At 39.2% G+C, this 26,372-nt stretch overlaps 1 protein-coding gene across 5 annotated transcripts in view; it reads left to right on the top strand.

The window, feature by feature from the left end:
* ATP10D (ATPase phospholipid transporting 10D (putative)) overlaps positions 1-26,372 on the top strand; it is a 128,557-nt gene that overhangs the window by 74,393 nt on the left and 27,792 nt on the right. For all 5 annotated transcript variants that reach the window (XM_068543007.1, XM_068543008.1, XM_068543010.1 and 2 more), the window contains 5 exons: positions 13,033-13,271; positions 20,280-20,468; positions 22,624-23,233; positions 23,867-23,973; positions 26,209-26,335. In XM_068543007.1, coding sequence (XP_068399108.1) covers positions 13,033-13,271; positions 20,280-20,468; positions 22,624-23,233; positions 23,867-23,973; positions 26,209-26,335 — 1,272 coding nt within the window. The remainder of the gene's footprint in view (positions 1-13,032; positions 13,272-20,279; positions 20,469-22,623; positions 23,234-23,866; positions 23,974-26,208; positions 26,336-26,372) is intronic.

Below are 26,372 nucleotides of genomic sequence, written 5' to 3'. Positions count from 1 at the left end.
TACAGGGTGTGTACACAGGGGTGGGGCAGTAATCTTGGGGGCCACCTTAGAATTCTGTCTACCACAGCCTCTTAACTTTGCTTAGGGTGTCACTTCTTGTGAGAAGCTTTATATTTTTATTACATCAGTCTTATCAATTATTATGACTATTATTAAGACTACAGATATTATGATTTCTCCCAGTAGTGTTCAACTTAGACATCTACCCAGCCCAAAATTTTAAAAATATACTATATTTTCTCTTAGGTACATATATTTTAAGCCAGCTTTTGTTGTTACTTGTGTGTATGAAGGATAAAACATTGGGTATTTATCATGTAATCACTATACAATGTGAAAAATAGCTAATCATACTGGATATGATGATATTCTTCATTGTTTCATCTTTTTTATTGCATTTTTATTACAAAAGCAATATTTTAGAAAATTTCAGATAAGCCAAAAAAGGAAAATTTTAAAGCCATCAGTAACTCCCACCAGAGCAGAAGCAAGAAGAACTACAGTCCTGCAGCCTGCGGAACGTAAACCACATTCACAGAAAGGTGGACAAAATGAAAAGGCAGAGGACTATGCCCCAGATGAAGGAACAAGATAAAACCACAGAAAAACAACTAAATAAAGTGGAGATAGGCACCCTTCCAGAAAAAGAATTCAGAATAATGATAATGAAGATGATCCAGGACCTTGGAAAAAGAATGGAGGCAAAGATCGAGAAGATGCAAGAAATGTTTAACAAAGACCTAGAAGAATTAAAGAACAAACAAACAAGAGATGAACAACACAATGACTGAAATAAAAATACACTAGAAGGAATCAGTAGTAGAATAACTGAGGCAGAAGAACGGATAAGTGACCTGGAGGACAGAATGGTGGAAATCTCTGCTGTGGAACAGAAGAAAAAAGAATGAAAAGAAATGAAGACAGCCTGAGAGACCTCTGGGACAACATTAAATGCACCAACATTCGCATTATAGGGGTCCCAGAAGGAGAAGAGAGAGAGAAAGGACCAGAGAAAATGTTTGAAGAGAATATAGTCAAAAACTTCCCTAACGTGGGAAAGGAAATAGCCACCCAAGTCCAGGAAGCACAGAGAGTCCCAGGCAGGATACACCCAAGGAGAAACATGCCAAGACACACAGTAATCAAATTGACAAAAATTAAAGACAAAAATTATTAAAAAGCAACAAGGGGAAAATGACAAATAATATACAAGGGAACTCCCATAAGGTTAACGGCTGATTTCTCAGCAGAAACCCTGCAAGCCAGAAGGAAGTGGAATGATATATTTAAAGTGATGAAAGGGAAGAACCTACAAAAATACTACCCTTGCTGGGTAGATCCAGCAAGGATCTCATTCAGATTCGACAGGGAAATCAAAAGCTTTACAAACAAGCAAAGCTAAGAGAATTCAACACCACCAAACGAGCTCTACAACAAATGCTAAAAGAACTTCTCTAAGTGGGAAACACGAGAAGAAAAGGACCTACAAAAGCAAACCCAAAACAATTAAGAAAATGGTAATAGGAACATACATATCGATAATTACCTTAAATGTGGATGGATTAAATGATCCAACCAAAAGACACAGGCTGGCTGAATGGATACAAAAACAAGACCCGTATATATGCTGTCTACAGGAGACCCACTTCAGACCTAGGGACACATACAGACTGAAAGTGAGGGGATGGAAAAAGATATTCCATGCAAATGGAAATCAAAAGAAAGCTGGAGTAGCAATACTCATCAGATAAAACAGACTTTTAAAGTAAAGAATGTTATAAGAGACAAGGAAGGACACTACATAGTGATCAAGTGATCAATCCAAGAAGAAGATATAACAATTATAAATATATATGCACCCAACATAGGAGCACCTCAATACATAAGGCAACTGCTAACAGCTATAAAAGACTAAATCGACAGTAACACAATAATAGTGGGGGACTTTAACACCTCACTTACACCAATGGACAGATCATACCGACAGAAAATTAATAAGGAAACACAAGCTTGAAATGACACAATAGACCAGATAGATTTAATTTATATTTATAGGAAATTCCATCCAAAAACAGCAGATTACAATTTCTTTCCAAGTGCACATGGAACATTCTCCAGGATAGATCACATCTTGGCTCACACATCATGCTTCAGTAAATTTAAGAAAATTGAAATCGTATCAAGCATCTTTTCCGACCACAATGCTATGAGATTAGAAATAAATTACAGGAAAAAACCGTAAAAAATACAAACACATGGAGGCTAAACAATACACTACTAAATAACCAAGAGATCACTGAAGAAATCAAAGAGGAAATCAAAAAATACCTAGAGACAAATGACAATGAAAACACAACGATCCAAAACCTATGGGATGCAGCCAAAGCAGATCTAACAGGGAAGTTTATAGCAATGCAATCCTACTTCAAGAAACAAGAAAAACCTCAAGTAAACAATCTAACCTTACACCTAAAGGAACTAGAGAAAGAAGAACAAACAAAACCCAAAGTTAGTAGAAGGAAAGAAATCATAAAGATCAGAGCAGTAACAAATGAAATAGAAACAAAGAAAACAATAGCAAACATCAATAAAATTAAAAGCTGGTTCTTCAAGAAGATAAACAAAGTTGATAAACCTTTAGCCAGACTCATCAAGAAAAAGAGGGAGAGGACTCAGATCAATAAAATTAGAAATGAAAAAGGAGAAGTGACAACGGACACCACAGAAATATAAAGTGTCATAAGAGACTACTACAAGCAACTCTATGCCAATAAAATAGACAACCTGGAAGAAATGGACAAATTCTTAGAAAGGTATAACCTTCCAAGACTGAAGCAGGAAGAAACAGAAAATATGAACAGACCAATCACAAGCAATGAAATTGAAACTGTGATTAAGAATCTTCCAACAGGGGCTTCCCTGGTGACTCAGTGGTTGAGAATCTGCCTCCCAATGCAGGGGACATGGGTTTGAGCCCTGGTCCGGGAGGATCCCACATGCCGTGGAGCAACTAGGCCTGTGTGCCACAACTACTGAGCCTGCACTCTAGAGCCTGCAAGCCACAACTACTGAGACTGTGTGCCCCAACTACTGAAGCCCATGTGCCTACAGCCCATGCTCTGCAAGAAGAGAGGCCACTGCAATGAGAAGCCCACGCAATGAAGAGTGGCCCCCGCTCGCCGCAACTGGAGAAAGCCCATGCACAGCAACGAAGACCCAATGCAGCCAAAAAAAAAAAAAAAAAAAAAAAAATCTTCCAACAAACAAAAGTCCACGACCAGATGGCTTCACAGGTGAATTCTAGCAAACATTTAGAGAAGAGCTAACACCTGTCCTTCTCAAACTCCTCCAAAAAATTGCAGAGGAAGGAACACTCCCAAACTCATTCTACGAGGCCACCATCACCCTGATACAAAAACAAGACAAAGATACTACAAGAAAAGAAAATCACAGACCAGTATCACTGATAAATATAGATGCAAAAATCCTCAACAAAATACTAGCAAACAAGGACTTCACTGGTGGTGCAGTGGTTACGAATCTGCCTGCCATTGCAGGGGACATGGGTTTGAGCCCTAGTCCAGGAAGATCCCACATGCTGCAGAGCAACTAAGCCCACGCGCCTCAACTACTGAACCTGCGCTCTCAAGCCCGCGAGCCACAACTACTGAGCCTGCGCACCACAACTACGGACGCCTGTGTGCCTAGAGCCCATGCTCCCCAACAAGGGAAGCCACCGCAATGAGAAGCCTGTGCACCACAACTAGAGAAAGCCCATGCACAGCAGCAAAGACCCAATGCAGCCAAAAATAAACAAATTTATCCAAAAAAAATACTAGCAAACGGAATCCAACAACACATTAAAAGGATCATATACCATGATCAAGTGAGATTTATCCCAGAGATGCAAGGATTTTTCAATATACGCAAATCAATCGGTGTGATACACCATCTTAACAAACTGAAGAATAAAAACCACATGATCATCTCAATAGATGCAGAAAAAGCTTTTGACAAAACTCAACACCCATTTATGATAAAAACTCTCCAGGAAGTGGGCATAGAGGGAACATACCTCAACATAATAAATGCCATATATGACAAACCTACAGCAAACATCATTCTCAATGGTGAAAAACTGAAAGCATTTCCTCTAAGGTCAGGAACAAGACAAGGATGTCCACTCTCGCCACTGTTATTCAACATAGTTTTGGAAGTCCTAGCTTCGGCAATCAGAGAAGAAAAAGAAATAAAAGGAATCCAAATTGGAAAAGAAGAAGTAAAACTGTCTGCAGATGACATGATACTATACATAGAGAATACTAAAGATGACAGAAAACTACGAGAGCTAATCAATGAATTTGGTAAAGTTGCAGGATACAAAATTAATGCACAGACGTCTCATGCATTCCTATACACTAACAACAAAAGATCAGAAAGAGAAATTAAGTAAACAATCCCATTCACCAATGCAACAAAAAGAATAAAATACCTAAGAATAAACCTACCTAAGGAGATAAAAGACCTATACTCAGAAAACTATAAGACACTGTTGAAAGAAATTAAAGATTATACAAACAGATGGAGAGATATACCATGTTCTTGGATTGGAAGAATCAACATTGTGAAAATGACTATACTACCCAAAGCAATCTACAGATTCAATGCAATCCCTATCAAATTACCAATGTCATTTTTTACAGAACTAGAACAAAAAATCTTAAAATTTGTTTAGAGACACAAAAGACCCTGAGTAGCCAAAGCAATCTTGAGGGAAAAAAAACGGAGCTGGAGGAATCAGATTCCCTGACTTCAGACTATACTACAAAGCTACAGTAATCAAGACGGTATGGCACTGGCACAAAAACAGAAATATAGATCAATGGAACAGGATTTGAAAGCCCAGAGATAAACCCACACACCTAAGGTCAACTAATCTATGACAAAGGAGGCAAGGATATACAATGGAGAAAAGACAGTCTCTTCAATAAGTGGTGCTGGGAAAGCTGGACAGCTACATGTAAAAGAATGAAATTAGAACACTCCCTAACACCATACACAAAAGTAAACTCAAAATGGATTAAAGACCTAAATGTAAGACCGGACACTATAAAACTCTTAGAGGAAAACGTAGGAAGAACACACTGTGACATAAATCACAGCCAGATCTTTTTTCATCCCCCTCCTAGGGAAATGGAAATCAAAACAAAAATAAACAAATGGGACCTAGTGAAACTGAAAGACTTTTGCACAGCATGAAAAACAAGATGAAAAGACAACCCTCAGAATGGGAGAAAATATTTGCAAATGAACCAGCAGACAAAGAATTAATCTCTGGAATATGTAAACAGCTCATGCAGCTCAATATCAAAAAAACAAACAGCCCAATCCAGAAATGGGCAGAAGACCTAAATAGACATTTCTCCAAAGAAGACATACAGATGGCCAAGAGGCACATGAAAAGTTGCTCAACATCAGTAATTATTAGAGATATGCATATCAAAACTACAGTGCAGTGTCACCTCACACCGGTTAGAATGGGCATCATCAGAAAATCTACAAACAATAAATGCTGGAGAGGGTGTGGAGGAAAGGCAACCCTCTTGCACTGTTGGTGGGAATGTAAATTGATACAGCCACTATGGAGAACAGTATGGAGGTTCCTTAAAAAACTAAAAATCGAATTACCACGTGATCCAGCAATCCCACTACTGGGCATATACCCAGAGAAAACCATAATTCAAAAAGACACATGCACCCCAATGTTCATTGCAGCACTATTTACAATAGCCAGGACATGGAAGCAACCTAAATGCCCACTGACAGATGAATGGATAAAGAAGATGTGGTATATATATCCATGGAATATTACTCAGCCATAAAAAGGAACGAAATTGGGTCATTTGTAGAGACGTGGATGGACCTAGAGACTGTCATACAGAGTGAAGTAAGTCAGAAAGAGAAAAACAAATATCGTATATTAACGCATATATATGGAACCTAGAAAATGGTACAGATGAACCAGTTTGCAAGGCAGAAACAGAGACACAGATGAAGAGAACAAATGTGTGGACACCAAGGAGGGAAAGCGGTGGGTGGTGGTGGTGGTGTGATGAATTGGGAGATTGGGATTGACATGTATACACTAATATGTATAAAATAGATAACTAATAAGAACCTGCTGTATAGCACAGGGAACTCCACTTCGCTGTACAGTAGAAACTAACACAACATTGTAAAACAACTATACCTCAATTAGAAAAAAAAAAAACTCCCACCAAACTGATTGGACCTCTATTAACATTTTAGCACATTTCTTTTGAGTCTTTTCCCTGTAAACATTAATATATATGTTTTTTAAACAAAATAGCATTACAGTGTGCTTTGACTTTTATAATCATTTTTCTTAAGACTTCATCATGATCGCCTTTCCATTCTCTCCTTATTTTTCTAATAGTTATGCCATATTGCATTGTAATAATTGCCAAAATTTATGTAACTAACCAACCATTAGTTTAGGTTGTGAACAGTCATCTGCTGTGGCAAACAATGCTGCAGTGAACATCACTGTAGGTAAACCCCTGTGTCCATTTGTGAGATTAGTATTTTCTAAGATTATCTGATTATAGATCCCTGTTTTTGAGAAGTATCTTACAGAAGTAATGTTTCACAAAACATATGGTGGGAAGCACTGCATTATTTTTTGTATTTGTTGGGTTTTAAATTTTGTATTTGTAGCATCTAAGAGTGCTAATACCAGCCCTCTCCCACCCCTGTCCCTGAATATACACGCTCCTGCCCAGTGAGTACTTCTCGCTGTGGCCCCTTGTGCTGGGAAGATACTGAGTAACTGAGAATTAAATGCCATCTGGACTGAACTGTAATTGATGAGATACCTGTTTGTGAGCCATGGAGTGTTACATACACCACCTCTACGAGGTGCTGCCTTTGCCTCTGAACACTTCTCTACCACAGATACATCCAGAGCTCCTGGTCTCTTGTCTGTAATGGTTTTAAAACAAGAATATGTTCACAAACACACAAGCATGTGCTCTCTCTCTGTCTCTCTCTCTCTCTCTCTGTCTCTAAATGCTGGGGTTAGTAATGATAGGGGCTAGTTCTCCCCAGAACTTAACCCTGAGACGTTATTTTCACTGAAATGAAACTTAGTTAAGCTTTCAGGATTTTTTGGCAAAAGAATTGACTAGGAGATATTTCCATTTAAAATGTTGCTGCTGGGAAATAACCCGTTACCCATGTGCAGTTGAACTAAACAGATCTGACGACACCATTTCTTGTTTTAAAACCTTGTAACTTATAAATTTGGTCCATGGGCTAAGCATCATCAACACCCAGGTGTGTATTAGAAATGCAGAGTCTCAGGCCCCTCTTTAAAGCTTCAATTAAAATCTTCATTTAACAATATCCCCACGTGATTTATATGTGTATTAAACATTTTTTAAACTCCTTTAAAAGATTAGTGAGAGTTTTTTTAATAATAAGCTTTTTAGTTTAGAATAGTTTTAGGTTTACAGAAAGTTATAAAGGTATTATTGAAAGTTCCAGTATGCTCCCTTGCCCAGTTTCCCTTGTCTTAACATCTCACATTAGTCTTAAGATACGTTTGTCATAAGTAATGAACCCATATTGATACTTCATTATTAACCGAAATCCATACTTTATTGGGATTTCCTTAGTTTTTACCAGAGGTCTTTTTCTGTCCCAGGATCCCATCCAGGAAATCACGTAACACTTAGTCATCATTTCGGTGCCTCTATATTTGACAGTTTCTTAGCCTTTCCTTTTTTTGGATGACCTTAAGAGTTTTGAGGGGCACTATTTAGGGATTTTGTAGAATGCCCCTCAATTTGGGTGTGTCTACACAGTGCTTTTATGATGCAGTTTGTGAATCTGATGTACATGGTGGCATCATTTAGTAGTTTCCAAGAACAAGGATTTGGGGATCAAGCCTCCTGAGTCTGATTCCCATCTTCACTGCCTGCAAGCTGTGTGACCCTGGGCAAGTTATATAATTTCTCTGGGCCACAGTAAAAAGGATCAGTAATAGATCTACTTCATGGGGTGGTTAAGAGGATAGGAGAAGATAAATCATGAAAAGGCACTTAGAGCGTGGCACAGAATAAATTCTTTGTAAGTATTAGCTGCTAGTATTGTCATAATTATTGTTGTCAAAATAAGAAATAGGCTTGTTTGTTGAGGAACTCATGGTCCAATGTGGGAGACAGACACGGAAACATAAAAATATCTTTTTAGGTGCTGTACGATTAAGGTCAGTGTTCTCTTTCCATATTGTTTTGATTTTCAGGCAGTCAGTTTTGGAGGTGGATTTGCACTGATCACCTTGGGGCTTGGAGATACTGGACAAATTGCTGGAATGCTGGAAATGTGGGGAATTAGTTTAGAATAAAAGGTTTTGTGTCAAGGATATGTGGATGATACAGTTGAAAGAAACTCAGCTGAGTGTGCTGTTTACAAGCAGGTGAAAGTTGGAATGCTGGAACTGTCTGGGGGATTAGTTCATAGCAAAATGTTTGATTGAGGATATGCGGATGATATAGTTGAAAGAAGTTTATCTGAGTGTCCTGTGCTGTTCACCCTTGTGTTTGGCCCTTTGGAGAGCACATTGAAACGTGTGATAAATGTTTTGTTCCGTAGTCTCATGCTCACTTCTTCCAGATATCAAATAAATGTAAATTATAGGCTGTGAGCAGGTTACTGGATGTTTGAAGAGGGGAATTGGAAGAGAAGAGAAAGATTAAATAAGAGAGAAATAAAGTAGTTAACGTAGTACCTAATGTAGTACCTACCTTGAGACAAAGGAAGGATTACAGACTTTGTATATTTCCTCTTGTGAGCTGGAAAGCAAGAATTCTTTTGCCACTTTGGGGCATTCATGGAACTAACTAGAATCTACGAGACATAATAAAAGTCTTGATCGTTTGGATAGATTTTGTTTATCAGCATAATAATAAACCTTCTCATACCCAATTTTTAAAGAATTTTTCAGAGTCTAAAAGTGTGGCTCTTAGTAGCTATGTTTTCTGAATCACATTGTAACTTTACTGATCTATTTATTTCTCATAGCTTTCCACAAAGTTATTAAAGATTGAGTTACTCCAGATCTTTTTTTATTTCCCTCTTGCAGTTCTACTTATTGAGCAAGTTTGTCCTATAGTAACAGATCAGCCATCTGGCCTTATACTAATTACACAGTTGCACGATGACTGGTTCCCTAATGATGGCTATGGGAAATTCCTAACACATAGCCTTCATGTTTATATATGTTGTGTAGCATTCTAATTATTTATTCTTAAAATGCTATCACATCATCCGTAAATTTCTTTAGCTACTCAAGGATTGATCAACACAGCACTATTGACATTTTGGGCCGGATGACTCTTTCTTATGGGGAGCTATTTAAGATGTTTAGAAGCATCCTTGGCCTTTGCCCACTGCATTCCAGTAACACTTCTCCCCCTGATGTGACAACCGAATTGTGTACAAGCATTGCCAAATGTTCGCTGCGGGACAAATTCACCCCTTGCTGAGAATCACTGAGCTAACCTCTTGTATACAAGTAACTGCTAAGGACATATAACACAGTGGATACTTGTACTGACTCCGGAGTCATGAAAACCCAAATTCAAATTCTAACTCTACGCACCCAAACTGTTTACTGTTTTACTTTTCTCAGCTGCCAAGTGGAACAGTGATAGTTTCTAGTCTCTACAATAGCATTATTTTAAAGATAAAAACAAAATATATATAGATACAGTTATATATAAAGTTGTTTATATAAAGAACCTAGCACAGCCCACACAATCAAAGGCAATAGTCCTGGCCAGGTGGCCAAGGATTATCAAAGTAAGCTAGAGGAAGTGTGAAAAAGGAAGGGAAAATATAATAATAATAAAAAGTTTAAAAAAATAATAAAGGACCTAGCAAGGTTCTTGATGAAAAGGAGATACTCAATAAATGTTAACTCCCTACCCTGCAACTTTCCCTTGATGCTAAGGATATTATTCATATGTCTATTCATACATTTACTCATTATTCATTACTCATTCATTTACTCATTACTCATTATTTAAACTACAAAACACTGTACTCATTGAAATCGAGCAGGGGATATTGACCATGTGAAATAATAAGGAATAATACATGTTAACTTTTTTGGCTACATTTAGAAACAATATAGCATGAAGACTCATAGTGCTGGCTGTAGATTTTAATATAACTGGTTATAAGACTGATCTGTATCACTGTTGTGAGATGGGGAAAATTACTTAGTTTTGATTTCTTTGTTTCTGAAATGAAGGTGTTAATAATATCTACCTCAGAGGGTTGTTATAGTGATTAAATGAGACAAATGCCTGACACATAGTAGCATTCAGTAGTACATGGAAATTATACAGTGTTACCAATGAGTGGTATGGATGAGAACCAGTACAGTTACAGAGGTCTTCAGTGAGGAACTGGCATTTGAACTAAGCCTTTAAAGGTGTGCAAGATTGATGTAAGTAGAAAGGAAGAGAATGGACATCCTGAGCAAAGGCACAGGTAAGAATGGAGAACTTCAGAATGTCTGGGACACAATAAGTGTATCTGTTTTTGAAGCTGAAATGTCATACAGGGAAATAGTCTGTATTCTTTAGGCAGAGAATATAATGAAACTTACAGAACTGCAGAAGTGGAAAGGATCTTGAAGTCATTGAGTCCAGATTATTCATTCTTCTAATAAGAAAACAGAGGCCTAGAAAGAGCAAGTGATTTGCTGAAAAGCCACTTAGTCTTTGGAAGAGTTAGTTCTAGAACCCAGAATCACCATGTTGCCTCTTAGCCTCTCCTTGTCCTTAAAAAGTATAGACAAAAACTATTAAAATAAATAGCATATGCAAATATTCTTTATTTTATAAATTAACTTGCCAAAAACCCTACTTTATTCAGTAGCTAGACTTAGCCTGAATACAGGCAACTAGCGATCCAAACAAGCACATATAACAAGACAGACAAGGCCCCTCCTCTCATAGAACTTCTGTTGGAGAAAATCGTCACAAATAAATTAATTTTTAAATAAAAAATATTAAATAGTGAAAAGTGCTATGCAGAAAATTATAATGGGGTGATATGATATAGAATGGGCAGAAGCCTACTTTGAATTGGATGGTTGAGCAAAGCTTCTCTAGGGGGGATATCAGAGCCTGGATCTGAATGACATGATCTTTGAATTCGGGGATAAAAGCATTCCAGTCAGAGGGACCAGCTAGTATAGAGGTCCTCAGACCGAAATGAGCTTGGCAATATTCAAAGGAAAGAAAGAAAGGCTAGTGAGGCTGGATTTAGTGCAGAAGAAGGAGGGGCAAGAAAGTTAGGTCAGCCTAGGCCGTATCATCTTGAGTTACGTACACCAGGATAAGAAGTTCAGATTTTATTCTAAGTGAACCGTGGAGCCACTGGAAAGTTTTGTGCAGGGAGCGGTCTGATCTGCTTTATGTTTTAGAAGATCACTGTAGCTACTGTTTTAGGAATGGATTACAGAGGGGCAAGGAGGCCAATTAAGAGGCTATTGCTCTGGCCCAATTGGGAGATGATGGTGGCTTGGATTAAGGTAATGGAGGTGAAGAGAAGTTTAGATATTTGGGATATATTTTGGATGAATAATAGACAGCTATTGGTGATGCTCTGAATATGGGGGCGGGGCGGGGTAGGGAACGAAAAACAAATCAAGGAGAATCTTCAATTTCTGGTGTAAATAGCTAGGGTAGATATTTAGGTACCATTTACAAAGAGGAGAAAGACCAGAGAAAGAGTAATTGCGGGGGAGGGGGTGATTTGGAGGAAGAGGGGGAGCAGTCTACATTTACCATACCAAATTTAAGATGTCCATTGTTTATTTATTCAACAAGTATTTATTGAGTATCTATCAACCCTTTCTCTGGGCTTTAGGAATATCAGATTAACAAAAGACAAAATTCCCTATGCTTTTGGAGTTTATATTCTAAAGGATGATTCAAAAAATTAAAAATAAGGTATATGATGTGTAGATGGTGGTAAGTGCTGGGGTAGGACATGTAATGAACAGTGTGGTTAGATCTGGGAAGTCTTCATTGACAAAGGGATACCTCCTTCAAGTCTCCTTGACGTTGTAAGGGGGTGAGCCATGCAGATATCTGCTGGAAGAGCCTCGTGGACATCCAACTGGAAATGTCAAGTAGAGAGTTGGATGTCTGAGTCTAAATTCTAATTAGAGGTTAGAGTTGAAGGAATAGGTTTGGGGGTCTTGTTCACAGAGATGATATTTCAAAGGTGGGGGGGGGACCAGATGCCAGCACCAAGAAAGAGTATGTAGGTAGTGAAGGGAAGGAGCTCCTGCAGCCATCCAGTATCTGAGGACTGAGGAGAAGAGGAGACAGCAGGAGAAACTAAGAAGTAGCAGCACTGAAGCCGGAGGAAAAACAGTACACGTGGTATCAGAGAAACCGAAAGAGACATTTGAAAGGAGAGGATGTTGGATATTGCTAAGAATTCAAAAAAGATACGAATAGATGCAGTCACTGGGTTTGGTAACATGGAGCTAGCTCATTGAGAACCTTGACAAGAGCAGTGTCCGTGGAGAGATACAGAAAGCCATGAGACTAGTTGAGAGACTGTGAAAGTAAAAGAGGGGAGCATTGTTAAGAGTGAAGTGCTTGAGAAGGGCATGCAGATCACAGTGAAGTGTTTGGTGTTTGAAGCTTCATCCATAGTAGTATGAGGGAGGGCAGAGAGTTTGGGTACAGATGCAGATAGGTTGGTAGATTTGACAATGGGGAGAGAAGGAAGTTCCTCTCTGATTGCTTCTATTTTTCGCAATGATGTAAGTCCATTAACTCAGAGTATTGGAGGAGTTTGGAGGCCAGGTTTAAGGTGGGAGGAGACGGTGTGAAATAGCTGTTTAAGTAAATGCCTGACATACTCAGCCTGCAAGCGTTTCCTCTCAGGGAATGACCCAGTGTGATTTTTATCCCTCAGCCAAGAGGCTAGAGTCCTATCAGGAAGCTGCCTCTGAAGATGAAGATTCTCCTGACACTCCCAGTGGTTCCCTCAGCAACATGGCGAAACCAAGGGCCCCCAGCTGCAGGATGGTTTGCAATGGACCCTTAGGAAGTATATCCTCAAATCATCTTACTGGGAGCTGTTTTGCTCTAGGAAGTGGAGAAGGAGCCAGTGAAGTGCCTCATTCCAGACAGGCTGCTTTCAGTAGCCCCATGGTAAGTGTGAATGCATGACGTGAATCTTGTCTGTCCACGATGAATAATGAAAGAACATCCTCGTAATTATAATAGAGCCAAACGCTGTTGTCTTTTCCACCTGAGAGGAGACTGCATAAGTGCAGCTCGGTGTGACTGCCACACACTCACAATGTCCTAATTTTGGAGATAATTCAGTGTTGAGAGATAGTATATCATTTCAGGAAAAAACATAATGTTTCTAGTCAGGGTTGATAGCCTGGAGAAAGTAGCCTTGGTTTAAGGATCATGGCTCACTTTCAGAACCAGCAAAACTACCACAGAGGTATCTATAGACAGGTAAGTATGTCTAACTGATAGGGAAATTCAAAAGCCTTTTGGTATCCTCCAAGGCCTTTTTATCTCTTTTCAGTCTTCCCCCAGATCCACCAAATCTGTGCCCTCTTCCCCATTCCTAGTCCTGAGAAGGTCATTTTCTAATACTTCTATATCAGAGCTCAACAGGGTGTGTTCTTGAGTCCTGAGGGGAAAACATAGAAGAAGGACCACGTGGAAGATGGGAAAGAGGAAAAATACCCGTGTGAAAGAATTAGAAATCAAACATTTTGCTGTACTTAAAATTCTATAAAATTTCAACTACCTTCTCTGCCCTCCACATTTCATTAACTCTTGTGTTAACCAAGATGAGGATTCCCCAGCCATGAGACTGGTAAGCAGTTGGTGACCTCTGAAATAGGTTACATAACAACAAAGAAACAGCTTTGGGGAAACGTTGTGTTTCTCCATTGAATTTATATAGAATTTCATAGTAGAGATAGGATCTGAATAGACCCCAGGGATCTCATTCGTCCTGGAAAGGCCTTGAGGGGAATCTGGCTCTTTTCAAAGTTCCACCAAATGTACAATTTCAGCAACTAGGAAGATCATTTCACTGTAATTCATCCTGTGCATTTCTGTGGCTCTAAGGATATCATACCTGTTATATTCTATCATTGCCATATGCCAAGCTATTCCAAACATCTGGACTTAATTTTTCTCCAACTTCTGAAAAACAAAAGGAGGGGGAAAGAATGCACACCACCTCTTCTCCGTATTCATTTTCAGGCTGTATCAGAAATAGGTATCTATTTTCTTCTATTTTATCAATATTGCCCATTCCTCTGCTGATCTTTTATTTCCCACCCACCTGAAGTTAACCACATAGTGACACATGTTTGGTTGGAAGTCAAGGGTATTAGCAACCAGGTGGGACTGTGCCATGGTCTCCCTCTCGGTTTCCTGATACAGCCTCACTCTCTTCCTGGAACAAAGGATTGTTTCCTAGGTTAAAGTCATTATGGTTTTTGTACCATTTCCCATCTAAAACTTATTCTCTCCTCACTGCCTACCTCTGTCTACCAGATCTGATGAAATACTTCCTTCTTTAAATATCATTTCTCCTGAAGATTTCTCAGACTCTCTTTTCTCAGCTTCTAAGTTCTGTTTACATAGTCCCTCCTGCCCTTCAGTCCCTTAGTCCTCATGACATTGGCCTTATTTCTGCCTCTGACATAGACCTTGCTCCTTGAGAGCAAGGACTTAATCATCTTGAATCCCCGGCATCTAAGGTCAGTGCCTTGCATGTCCACTCTCAATAAGGTATCGTGAAGGTGGTTATATGAAACTGCTCAACAAGCTCAGTCTTCCCATTCAGTTCATTTTGTTTTCACTTGCCCTGTACTCCAATGCCATGTGTCATGCTGATTATATAGATGCTCTGGGATTGCTGTTCTGTTTTGTGTTTTCAATACTACACCCTTACACATAGGATAAAGAGGTCTTCCTTGAAATATGAGACCATGTCTCACTCTTACTCTAGACAAGCCGACTCTGTCCTTCTTGGAGACTAACGATTATTTTGAGAAAGCTGTAGATCCTTTGACCTGAAAAATTAGCATCAGTAAAAATTGTGCATATGATTCTAAAAGTCCATCCATGGAGCCCAGGTTAAGAACACCAGCTTGAGAGCACACCGAGAGCTGTGATGTCCAGAAGTGGGAGGTTGGAAGATGGCGCCCTTCATGGGGGAGGCAAGGTGAGAGTCAGAGAGCGAGGATCTCAGGGCAGGGTGCTGGCCAAGGTGCGCCGGCTTTGGGAGTTAGAATGTCATTGAGGACCATGAGTCCTGGGTTCATGTGACCTATTTTAGAAATAGAAACCTTTACTTTGTAAGTCAGTGTTTTTATGCTTCTTTAATCCTCTAGAAGTTTTCATTCAGCAAGCATGCTACTTATTCTACCTGGAGTGTTATCCTCTTAGATCTTTATATGGCTGTTTCCTTTTTTTTTTCACTGAGGTCTCAGCTCAGACGTCACCTCCTCAGTAAATCTTACCTACCACCCAATCCAAAGTACATTCCGTCCCTCCCACTCTTGTCTCAGTCTAGAAGCAATTTGCTTGTATGTTTATAGGTTAGTGCCTCCCCTACCTAGAATGTGAGTTCCACACACCCGGGATCCCATCTCTTCTGTGCACCCCTGTTTCCTTGAGGAGTGCCTGACACCATAGATCAACAATAAATGTTTATAAAAGGAGTGAATTAATTAATGGACTAATGGAAGACAATGGCATAATACTAGACCAGGGATATAAATGAATAAAACATGCCCCCAGCCTTCAGCTTTGTTTTAGGCAGAGGAAGCAGACATATAAGTAAATAAAGATAATCCTGTATTACAGATGCTGTAATGGTAGTTAATTCAGAGTATAGTGAGGGCACAAAGAGGGGAATGATCAACTCTACAGGGGTGAGAAGGGATCAAGAAAGGCTGCAAAAAAGAGATAAAACGTAATTTATGATTAGACTAATGAGTAGGGGGTTACAGAGTAGAAAAGGAAGGAAAAGCACTTGGGGCAGACAGTGTGTAGCACGTGCAAAGGCTCAGAACCACAGAACTGGGGAGAACATCATATGGAGGAGGAGCTGTCCATGTGCAGTTATTGGCCTTTGTCTTTTTTCTTCAGGTCTGTGGTATTTAGGAATCTGGAGGAGAAGGCATTTGTGTCTATATTTAAGTCAAAGTTGTCCAGATGGAGTGGTGAGTCCCTAAGACTGGAGTGAGGGTGGCAGTGGGAAATGCAATAAAACCCTCAGGTACAGGTGGAGCTAGGGGAGGAGTAGGGCACAGTATTAGAGCTTGGTCAACTTGATCTCCCACGCAGAGTATCTTTGTCCATTATTAAACCGTGGACATTTTAGATTTCTCATAAATAATTAAAATGGGTCCTAATCACTCTCAATTTTAAAACTAACTTAACATTCAGTATATAGTGAGGCTACCCAGAAGCTTTGGCAGACACTATGAGACAGCAAAGAGAAGTCTTGGCCAACATTTGCTTGTTTAATTTGGATTTATGTAGGGTGAAAAAAGGAAGAAAGAAAGAAAGGAGAGGGAGGAGGGGAGGGAGAGAAGAAGAAAGAAAGGTGAATGTGAAACCTGCAACCTGGTAGGAAAGCATAATATGAATCATGGGGGTAAATCTAAAATTTCAAATAGCCAGATGTTATCTAAAATGAGGACAAAGACGTTGGACTCCCACCATGAAACAGATAAGGTTTATAGTTCAATTATGGGAAGCTGTCCACATTGTGTTCTGTATTGCCTAATTAGGAGTACACATTTTCTCTGCATTAAAAAAAATGTCTATTTGAGGTCAAGTGGGAGGGGTTTATGTATTTGCTTTCTAAGGAGTAACATCTTTTCAATCTGTTTCTCCACCCCCTTCTTTATGGAATATAAAACCAGCAAGTGTCTGATAGTAATGTACAGCAATAACATTTTATGGCTTATCCATGTGCCAGTTACTGAGTTAGGGATCCAAAAATCTATAAGAAATGTTCAGTGATAAAAAAGAATGAAACAATGCCATTTGCAGCAATGTGGATGGACGTAGAGATTATCATACTAAGTGAAGTAAGTCAGAGAAAGACAAATATCATATGATATCACTTATATGTGGAATCTAAAAAAGTGATACAAATGAATTTATTTACGAAACAAAAATAGACTCACAGACGTAGGAAACAAACTTATGGTTATGGAAGAAGAAAGGGGGGAGGGTTAAATTAGGAGTATTGGATTAACAGATACAAACTACTATACATAAAATATATAAGCAACAAGGATTTACTGTATAGCATAGGGAACTATATTCAGTATCTTATAATAACCTATAATGGAAAAGAATTTGAAAAAGAATAGATATAGATACAACTGAATCACTTTGGTGTACATCTGAAACATTGTAAATAAACTATTCTTCAATTTAAAAAAATGTACAAAAATCTATAAGATATGGTCCTTCCTTTAGAGGAACTTACACACCCTGTGGGGAGAGTACATATGCATGGAATCATTTAAAGCTGGATGGTTTGGGCCTGGTTCTTGGGGTAATCAGAGTTCAGAGAAGGCAAGATCTGTCCATTATAGAAAAAAAAGAGCAAAAGTCAATTTTGTAATAGAAGGTCTCCATGAGGAAGATTTGGATCTTAGGTAAAAACACCTGTGATATAATCTTACAGATAAGAATTGCATGTGATAACACTATACTTTCTCCTCAATTCAGCAACTAAATATCTTAGTCACTAGGGATTAACTTATTTTAGAGACAGCAACTAAAGTGGAAGAACATTCTGTTCCTGCAGTTTCATTTTGACATGGATCTTTCCTTAAATCTTCTTCTGGGCTCTTCTTTATATTATTTTATGGTGCTTCTAGGGTCTTGTATGGTCTGGAGTTTCTAACACTTATTTTGACAGTACTTTTTATAAACACAGTTTTGCTGACCAGAGCCCCAGCTTTGGTCAGCTTCAGGATCTCTTTTATTCTCGTGATCACAGCACAGGTTCTCAAATTCCCCAAATGACATATTAGATTGACTTATGTCTTTGTCACAAAGACAGAAGTTACAAATCTTCATTAGCCTTAGAGTAACTTCAAAATGCAGTAGAGTCCTTATGTTCTGAAGCCAGTTATTAGTCAATGCGGAGATCATTGGCACAATGAAATCACTATTTGCTTCTAAGGTCCCTAACTCAATCCTAATCATGTTCCAAAGAACAAACGTCCCTAAACAATAAAATTAGGGAGACCTGCACATACTAGCCTCTTCTTGGAGATTCCCGGTACCCATTAAACGCTCTGAGAAGTGCTACAATTAAGCACTGTTTAAACATTTCTTAAACTTATTTCAGTATGGAACTCTTTGGGGTTTTGCTTAATTCGCATAAACATTCTGAGAAGGATGCTTCTGGAAATATTGCTCCAACCCATGGCGTCTGTCACGCTCACTAGATGACAGTATCATCATAGACCTTCATCAATCCTATGCAACAAGGTTCCTGAGTATCGAGTGAGAAAGAAGTCTCAGATGTTGCCACTCTCTTCTGCTGACTTTGGCAAGGGGGTGCTCAAGGAAAGGATGGTTCTCTGAGTCACTGAGGGCCCAGCACAGGCACTGGCTCAGTGTTACTATGTGTGAGACTCGGGAGGAAATGTGGCCAACTCGTTAATGAACGGCCATCAGATTACAAGTGCTTACGAACTCCATCAAACTGCAACAGGGTTCAAATTTTGCTTACGAACTCCATCACACTGCAACAGGGTTCAAATTTTGCTAAGTCAAATATCACGGAGCAAGAGATGCTGTTTTTAGATAGAAATTTAAGAATGCCTTGTGACAGCAGAAAACTGGGACCTTTGAAACCCATTGTTAGCCTGGTAACCTGCCTGAAGGTGAGTGTATCATTTGAGAAGGAAAAGGAACATTAAATTATTTGGGTTTCTGTTGTGCTGGTCTCATGTCACTCATTCTCTCATTTACTTTATACAGCTGCCCTGTGAGGTAGATGTACTTTTTAACCATTATTCAGAAGAGGGAAAATGAAGCTCAGAGGGTTAAGTAAGCAGCCTTAGGCCCCTAAAGGGTATGCAGTGGGTCTAGGACCTGAACCCAAACCCATGTGATTCCCAGCCTGTGCTCTTTTCTTATTGAGGCTGTGCTAAATCTCACCAAACTCCTAAGCATAAAATGCAAGCCACGGTCACTCTGAATCTAATATCACACATCTCCACATTTTACTCTGTTCTCTCCATCACCTCTCCTGGCTTTCCTGCAGTCAGGACTCCTCTAGAATACAATGGCACTTTTGTGAAAACTTGATTCAGAGGAGATGGCCCCTTTTTTGACTCATCTGAAAAATTTGTAAAGCAGTTGACTACATACTACAGATTTCTAGTACAACATTCTTTCATTAAAACTAGTACTTCTAAATAAGAATGAGAAGTACTGTGTTTAACAAAATGAAGTATTTTTCCCCAATAAGCAAACTTCTTAAAGCCAATTTGTAAAAGGAATTGTACAAAAGAGAGGGGCATAGGGCACAGTTGCCAAAAATATTTGATGATCAGAAATCTCTGAGAGGGACCCTTGGGTATTAGTGTCTTGTAGCATATTACCAGGAAATACTGATGAACTCTGTTAGCGTGCTTATAGTAATTTTATTTCGGAGGGTTGGTTTTTAACAATAGTAGTGATTTGAGCTGTAAAATATTTTGTTAAAATAACATAGTATGAATAACGCCCTCACTTTTAAAAGAATTGATATTCATCAGTTGCTGTGGGATGAATATATGCCCAAAGTAGAATCCTAGACACAATAAAATATAGCTCTGCCCTGTGTATTTCAGAATAAGAAAACTCACTTAGCTAGATTTTGGTGAAAGGCATTGTTCCTCTCTTGCTTACTTTGAGTGAATAGTCAAGGTAATCTCCATTCATATTATGCATTCTGAATGTTCCATTTAATTTTTTTCTCTTTTATTTCCCTATTCTCACCTCCCATGACACCATGTCCATTAAATCTTTTTTAGAAGAATAAAGTTTACTGTCTCATGCTTCACAGATTCTGGTTAGAAAAGCTCTCGTAGATTTAAAACTCATATTTTTAGGTACTTATTGTAACAACACTTTATCTTTTTGGATCTTCAGGAAACAGATGTGGTACCAGACACCAGGCTTTTGGACAAGTTTAGTCAGATCACACCTCAGCTTTTTACCCCACTGGATGAGACTATCCCAGATCCACCACTGGAGACTCTGTACATCATCGACTTCTTTATTGCTTTGGCAATTTGCAACACAGTAGTGGTTTCTGCTCCTAACCAACCACGGCAAAAGGTGAGTCTCTAATGCAAACAAGGGTCACCTTCCAGAAGAGAACTTTGGGTTTAAATGTACTTGTTATGTCGTCTTATTATGTGGGTCGTAATTAACAATAGTAGCAGGTAATATTTATACACTACTTAATCTGTACTCTGAACTTATGATGTTCTAAGTGATTTACTGGTACTAATATGTTTAATCCTCCCAACAGCCCCATGAGTTAGGTGCTGTTACTCTACTGTTCCCCATTTTACAGTTGAGCTTAAGTAACTTGCCCAGGGTCACAGGACCACTTTGTGGGGGAGATAGGATTGAACCCAGGAAGTGTGGCTCAAAGCTACTGTACTATTTTGCCTCTAGGAGAATAGCTGATGACAGCAGTTCTTGGGAAATGTGACTCTGTCCATTTTGCTTTAGTTTGCTTACCAAATTTGAAGCTTTCTGTGAAACTTCTAAAACCTCCAACATATGCACTACATCAAGCAAAATATAAAGTATTAAATTCATTATCATGTTTAATGATAATGTCCCTTTTCATGTACCAGTTGGGTAATGTAAACTCAGTTGCTCTAAAATCCAATACATCTATAATATACCAAGGTTCTGCAGTTCCCACACAAGCTGGATTTTTAAAGTCTCTTTGTAGCTTAGAATTCATGGAAAATTCATTTTCAATTAAAAAGAAAAACTTGTTTTAGAGACTGGTGATTTACCGCTTGCTGTGCTATCTTCCTTGAATATAACTATCTCCCCTTTTGCATACATCTATTTAAAATTCAATTTGCAGCACAACCCAATTAAATTTTAATTTTCTGTTAGATCATTTTCTCTTGGCAACTTCAGAGGTGGTCAATTTTAACATAAAAATGATCTACTTCCCATTAAGCTTTCATTTGATCAGAAACTGTATTTTTATAAGATTTCAACTAGAAATTTGCTCTTTGAAAACTTACATAGTTAGAGAATAAATCACTGGACGTTCTGTTTTTCTCCCCATGTAACACTTTTTCATATACATCTGTTTCCAATATAGACATCTTTTGGTGTTTTCTGTTTAAGAAATATAGTTGCCTTATCCCCAAAGAATAGAATATTCTGTAGCCTGAAAGAAAATCTCTGTAGGCATGTAAGAGCCTAAGCCTCATGATATTTTAAGGTGGTGACAGAAAGGCAATGAATAAAGAGTTAATCAGAATTCATGTGGAGTACAGAAACGTCATCTGTGGTTGAGTTTCACTTTGCATTTTTGAGTTGCCAGTAAGTTTGAAAATTGACCAGCATGAGTCCCTCAAACTATCATAAAGTTAATAATTATTAGGAGAAAATTCTTCAATGCCTTGGGCATTTCTAAATGAGAAAATTTTAGCATTCAATTAATTGGTCGTCCCAATTAGTTTTTAAATTCTAAATTTAATCACTGATAAGAGTTAAGATCTAGAAGAAATCAGGCTATGAACAAGAAAAAGTTCTATAAAAATAGAAATTTGAGTTCCTATTATGATGCTGATAATTCTTCAGTGAGCTACTTTGTTTATTGGCCTACTTTTCTGAAAAGGTCATATTAACAACCTTTTTTAGAACCTGGAAAATAGAAGAAAAAAAATACATTTTGTTAATCTTTTGATTTACTTTCTTCCAGTGTTTTAAATGTGTATTATGATTCATTTGTTTTTATACTGTTTTTTTATACTATTTTTTTAGCTTTTTCAATATTGCCCTGTAATCTTTGTAAACTTGACCTTTAAATATTATATAACATTTTAAGATGTTTCTAATTTGCTATTATTAAATACTTGTAATTTTTAAATTGTTATTGCTAGGATGCATATAATAAAGATTATTAATTTTTTATAGTTTAAGTTATTTCATTAGGGAAATTTGCTATACGTATGCCCACTGCTAGCAACGTAGCATTTTATGTCTTTTGCTATCAGTTTTCTTCCTAAATGGTTTTGAAATTCACAATGCCATCAACATTAGTGCATCTTTTTCATCATGGCTATTTTTATTTTTATTAACGTTTCCTGCGGCGGTTGTAAGTATGAAGCAGGCTGCTATGTGAGGGAGTGGTAACTCTTTATATCTCCTTTTTTCCCCCGGTTTGACTTCACAGTTGTTATCAACTGCCTTTGACTGTATTATTGAGACCTTCCCATATTATCTTTCCTAGGTTGGACTCTCTTCTCTGCATGGAATGCCCATTAAGTCTTTGGAAGAGATTAAAAGCCTCTTCCAGAGACTGTCTGTCCGAAGATCAAGTTCACCATCTCTTGCCAGTGGGAAAGAGCCATCCTCTGGGGTCCCAAATGCCTTTGTGAGCAGACTCTCTCTCTTTAGTCGAATGAAACCAGCTTCACCTGTGGAGGAAGAGATGTCCCAGACAAGCAAGAGTCCCCAGGGCTCTGGTAACTCAGCTTGTCCCATAGAAACTGAGAAACAAGACGGCAATGTGGGTGTCACAAACGGCAAGGTGGAATCCCTCCCTGATCAGCCCTTGGCCTCCAGCCTGTGTTATGAGGCCGAGAGCCCGGATGAAGCGGCCTTAGTATATGCCGCCCGGGCTTACCAGTGCACTCTGCGGTCCCGGACCCCAGAGCAGGTCATGGTGGACTTCGCTGCTTTGGGACCATTAACATTTCAACTCCTACACATCCTGCCCTTCGACTCAGTAAGAAAAAGAATGTCCGTTGTGGTCCGGCACCCCATTTCCAACCAAGTCGTGGTGTATACAAAGGGCGCTGATTCTGTGATCATGGAGTTGCTCTCAGTGGCTTCCCCAGGTGGGTTCATACGGGACTGAGAGGGAAGTGATAGGAAGGGCTTGGAGATTGAAGGGCCACTCTCAGTGGATTTATAAAGGCAAACAAGCAGATCTGTAGGGATCCATCACACTTGGTGAAGTAGGGGAAGCTGCCTAGAATCTGGTGAGAAAGCACCTAAGTTTTGGGGTTACATAGACAGGGTTCAGATCCGGATTCTGACAGTAGCTGTGTCTTGAGAAAGTTACCTAACTGTCCTTTGCCTTCAATAGGTGGGGATTATGGTACCTCCTTTATAGGTTCCTGAGAGGTTTAATGATACACTATATGCAGTATATGCCGCACCTCTGACCAGAGCCTAGAAAATGATAAATGCTCAATAAATGACAGCCAGCATCCTTGTAATCATTGTGACAGTCATCATCGGTGGTGTGGGAATGGTGTTTGTATTAAGTTCGTGGTACTTTTCTCTCCCCGGGGAAAAAGAGACAAGGGAAAGATGTATTCTGAGGGGTCCCTTTTATAAATGCACATTTGGGATTCAGAACTACAAGGCCTTTTGTTTGTTGTGGGTTAAGTTACCATTGTTTTAAAAAAATATGTCTGTCATTGGGCAAACTGGTGGGAACACGTGTGTTTTGTTAATTATTTTAGATGGACCAGGTCTGGAAAAACAACAGACGATGTTAAGGGAGAAAACCCAGCAGCACCTGGACGCCTACACCAAGCGAGGCCTGCGCACTCTGTGTGTAGCAAAGAGGGTGAGGCTGCTCTGTGTGCCCATCGGCTGGCTTCCTTCCTTCCTAGCTCCACTATCATGTAATGAAAACGAGCGCATATCAAACCCTGATCCAAGCATCGGGAAAAGTTCTTGGGCCACTGGGCTCTATTTTCATATCACTTCTTTATTCCTTATATATTGGTTGGTTGTAGTTTGTCCTCAGAGTATTTTGCCAGAAGGATGCCTGAAAGTTATTATTGTCTGAGTTCTCCCATGTTTCAATATATCTGAGTGCTTTTGTATGGAAACGGCAGTATGGCTGGGAATAAAAATCCCTGGATCCTACTCTCTTTCTCTGGGCACCTTGTAAATATCATTCCTCTATCTTACAGCATTAAATGTGCTTTGAAAAGAATGAGGCCGGAGACTGGCCTTAATTTTCCACTTATAAGTTCTTGATATTTTTTCCTTATGGGCTCATAAGTCTTTATCTGTAAATCCAGGTAAATTTCCTAAATATTATCTCAGTTTTTATCATTCTGTATTGAGAATAACCCTGGGACATAGTGTATCCTTTCTAGATAAAAATTTCAGTAATAAGAAAGAAGACAGAGCTCCAAGAACTGATTTGAGGGGTGTTACTACCAGAACCACCCCTGGGGGCATGGGAGAAACAGAGATATGAAGCCTTTTAAGAGTGAATTGGTCAAGTTTTTTGTGCCACTTGGCCAGGGGGTATGGCTTAGGTATTGACCAAGTCAAGCTGCTCAGCTGTAATGAGGCTATATGCAAGGCCTTACATCCTTATATTACCCTCCCTCATTGATAAGCCAAGGCGTCCCCAGCCCCAGCCCTACAACCATGGCCACAACCGCATCCCCAGATGCACACCTAGATAGTGTTTCTTCCTTCAGTACAAACTCAGCTAACTCATTGTTTCAGAGTAGAGCAGTGGCAGGAGAAGGTGCGGAAGTCTATTTAGGGTGGAGAAGGAGAGTCTAGTAAGGGCTAGTGCAAGAGAAGGATGTGCTTATAGGGGAGGGAAGGGAGTCTGTTGTCAAGATATAACAGAGCTACGATGAACATTGAAGGAAAAGAAACAGAACAATCAGATCAGCCCACAGAGGGGAAATATTGGAGAAGAACCAAGGGGACTACTCTTGCCAACTCTCTCCCTCTTCTCCATAACTACCTCCCACCCATTCTGTTGTCTTTTCCCTCCCTGGCTCTGAGCTCCACAGTTAATTTTTGCTGTGTTAGAAGCCAGAGTATCAATTTTCTCTCCTTCATTCTGGGCTCTAGCTGGTAGAGAAGATTGAGAGATACATGTAGATCAAAGTATCAATGCTTTAATGGCTGTCCAGTAGTTCCCAAACAATAGAGCTCCTGGGAGAACTGAATTGGAGACTTTAGCTAGGACCTGAGGCCAACGTAGGCATCTCTCATTTCTTCCCCAAATTCTAGTTCTTGGGAACTGCCTTAGGGAAAGTGGGATCTGGTGTAGACTCCGAGGCACTTAGTCAACCAGCTGCATGGAGAATCAAAAGCCTGCCTCATACACAGTTGTAAGAAGAATGAATTCAAGATCGAAACAGACCTTCTGCCTTTTCAGTGGAATGATCCTGCCCTGATAAAAATGTAGCCCAATAGATGTCAGATTCTCCTAAATCAAATTACCTTGTGGGCAAGAATGAGTAGATAGAGACATTGCCTCACCCCCTCTACCGCATGCTGCTTTATAAGAACTGAAAGTAGATTTCTCCCTCTACAGCAACCTGAAGACAAAGGAAAATGTATCATTGGTCCCTTCTCCAGGAATTCCACTTAATTTTTTGTTTGGAAGAGAACTTTCTTGCTTCACCCATTTGGCCTCCTCTTTCTTTTAACCTTTACAGATAACTCACCCCATAAACCAACCATCAAGAGAAATCAAAGGTGCTGCTGGCTATATAATACCTGAAATTGAGTACTGGACACCACTTTTTCAACTGCACCATTAGAATAACCCTGAATTTAACTTTCAAGTGGCTCCTTTCTCCCAACTGCATACTCCCTGGTTTAATTAAATAGATTAACCCACTTTGATCTTATATGGTGCCTAGAATTTCCCAGAGATTCTGAGCTACAGGGTCCATCCACCCTCAGTGTTACACTAGTCTGATCACAGAGCTCGGGAAGTTTGTGAGGATTTGGACCTGGCCTGAGTGAACCCAGAGAAAGAAATACCATAAGCTCATCACATGGCCTGCCTCAGAGCTTTTTTTCCCCCTCATAGGTCATGAGTGACACTGAATATGCAGAGTGGCTGAGAAATCATTTTTTAGCTGAAACCAACATTGACAACAGGGAAGAATTACTACTTGAATCTGCCATGAGGTTGGAGAACAAACTAACTTTACTTGGTAGGTATTGTCTGAAGGGGGAATTTTCAAAAACACT

The sequence above is a fragment of the Eschrichtius robustus genome, chromosome 4 (genome assembly GCF_028021215.1).
Source record: "Eschrichtius robustus isolate mEscRob2 chromosome 4, mEscRob2.pri, whole genome shotgun sequence".
NCBI classification, from domain to species: Eukaryota; Metazoa; Chordata; class Mammalia; order Artiodactyla; family Eschrichtiidae; genus Eschrichtius; species Eschrichtius robustus.
This window is presented reverse-complemented; position numbering and strand designations above follow the sequence as displayed.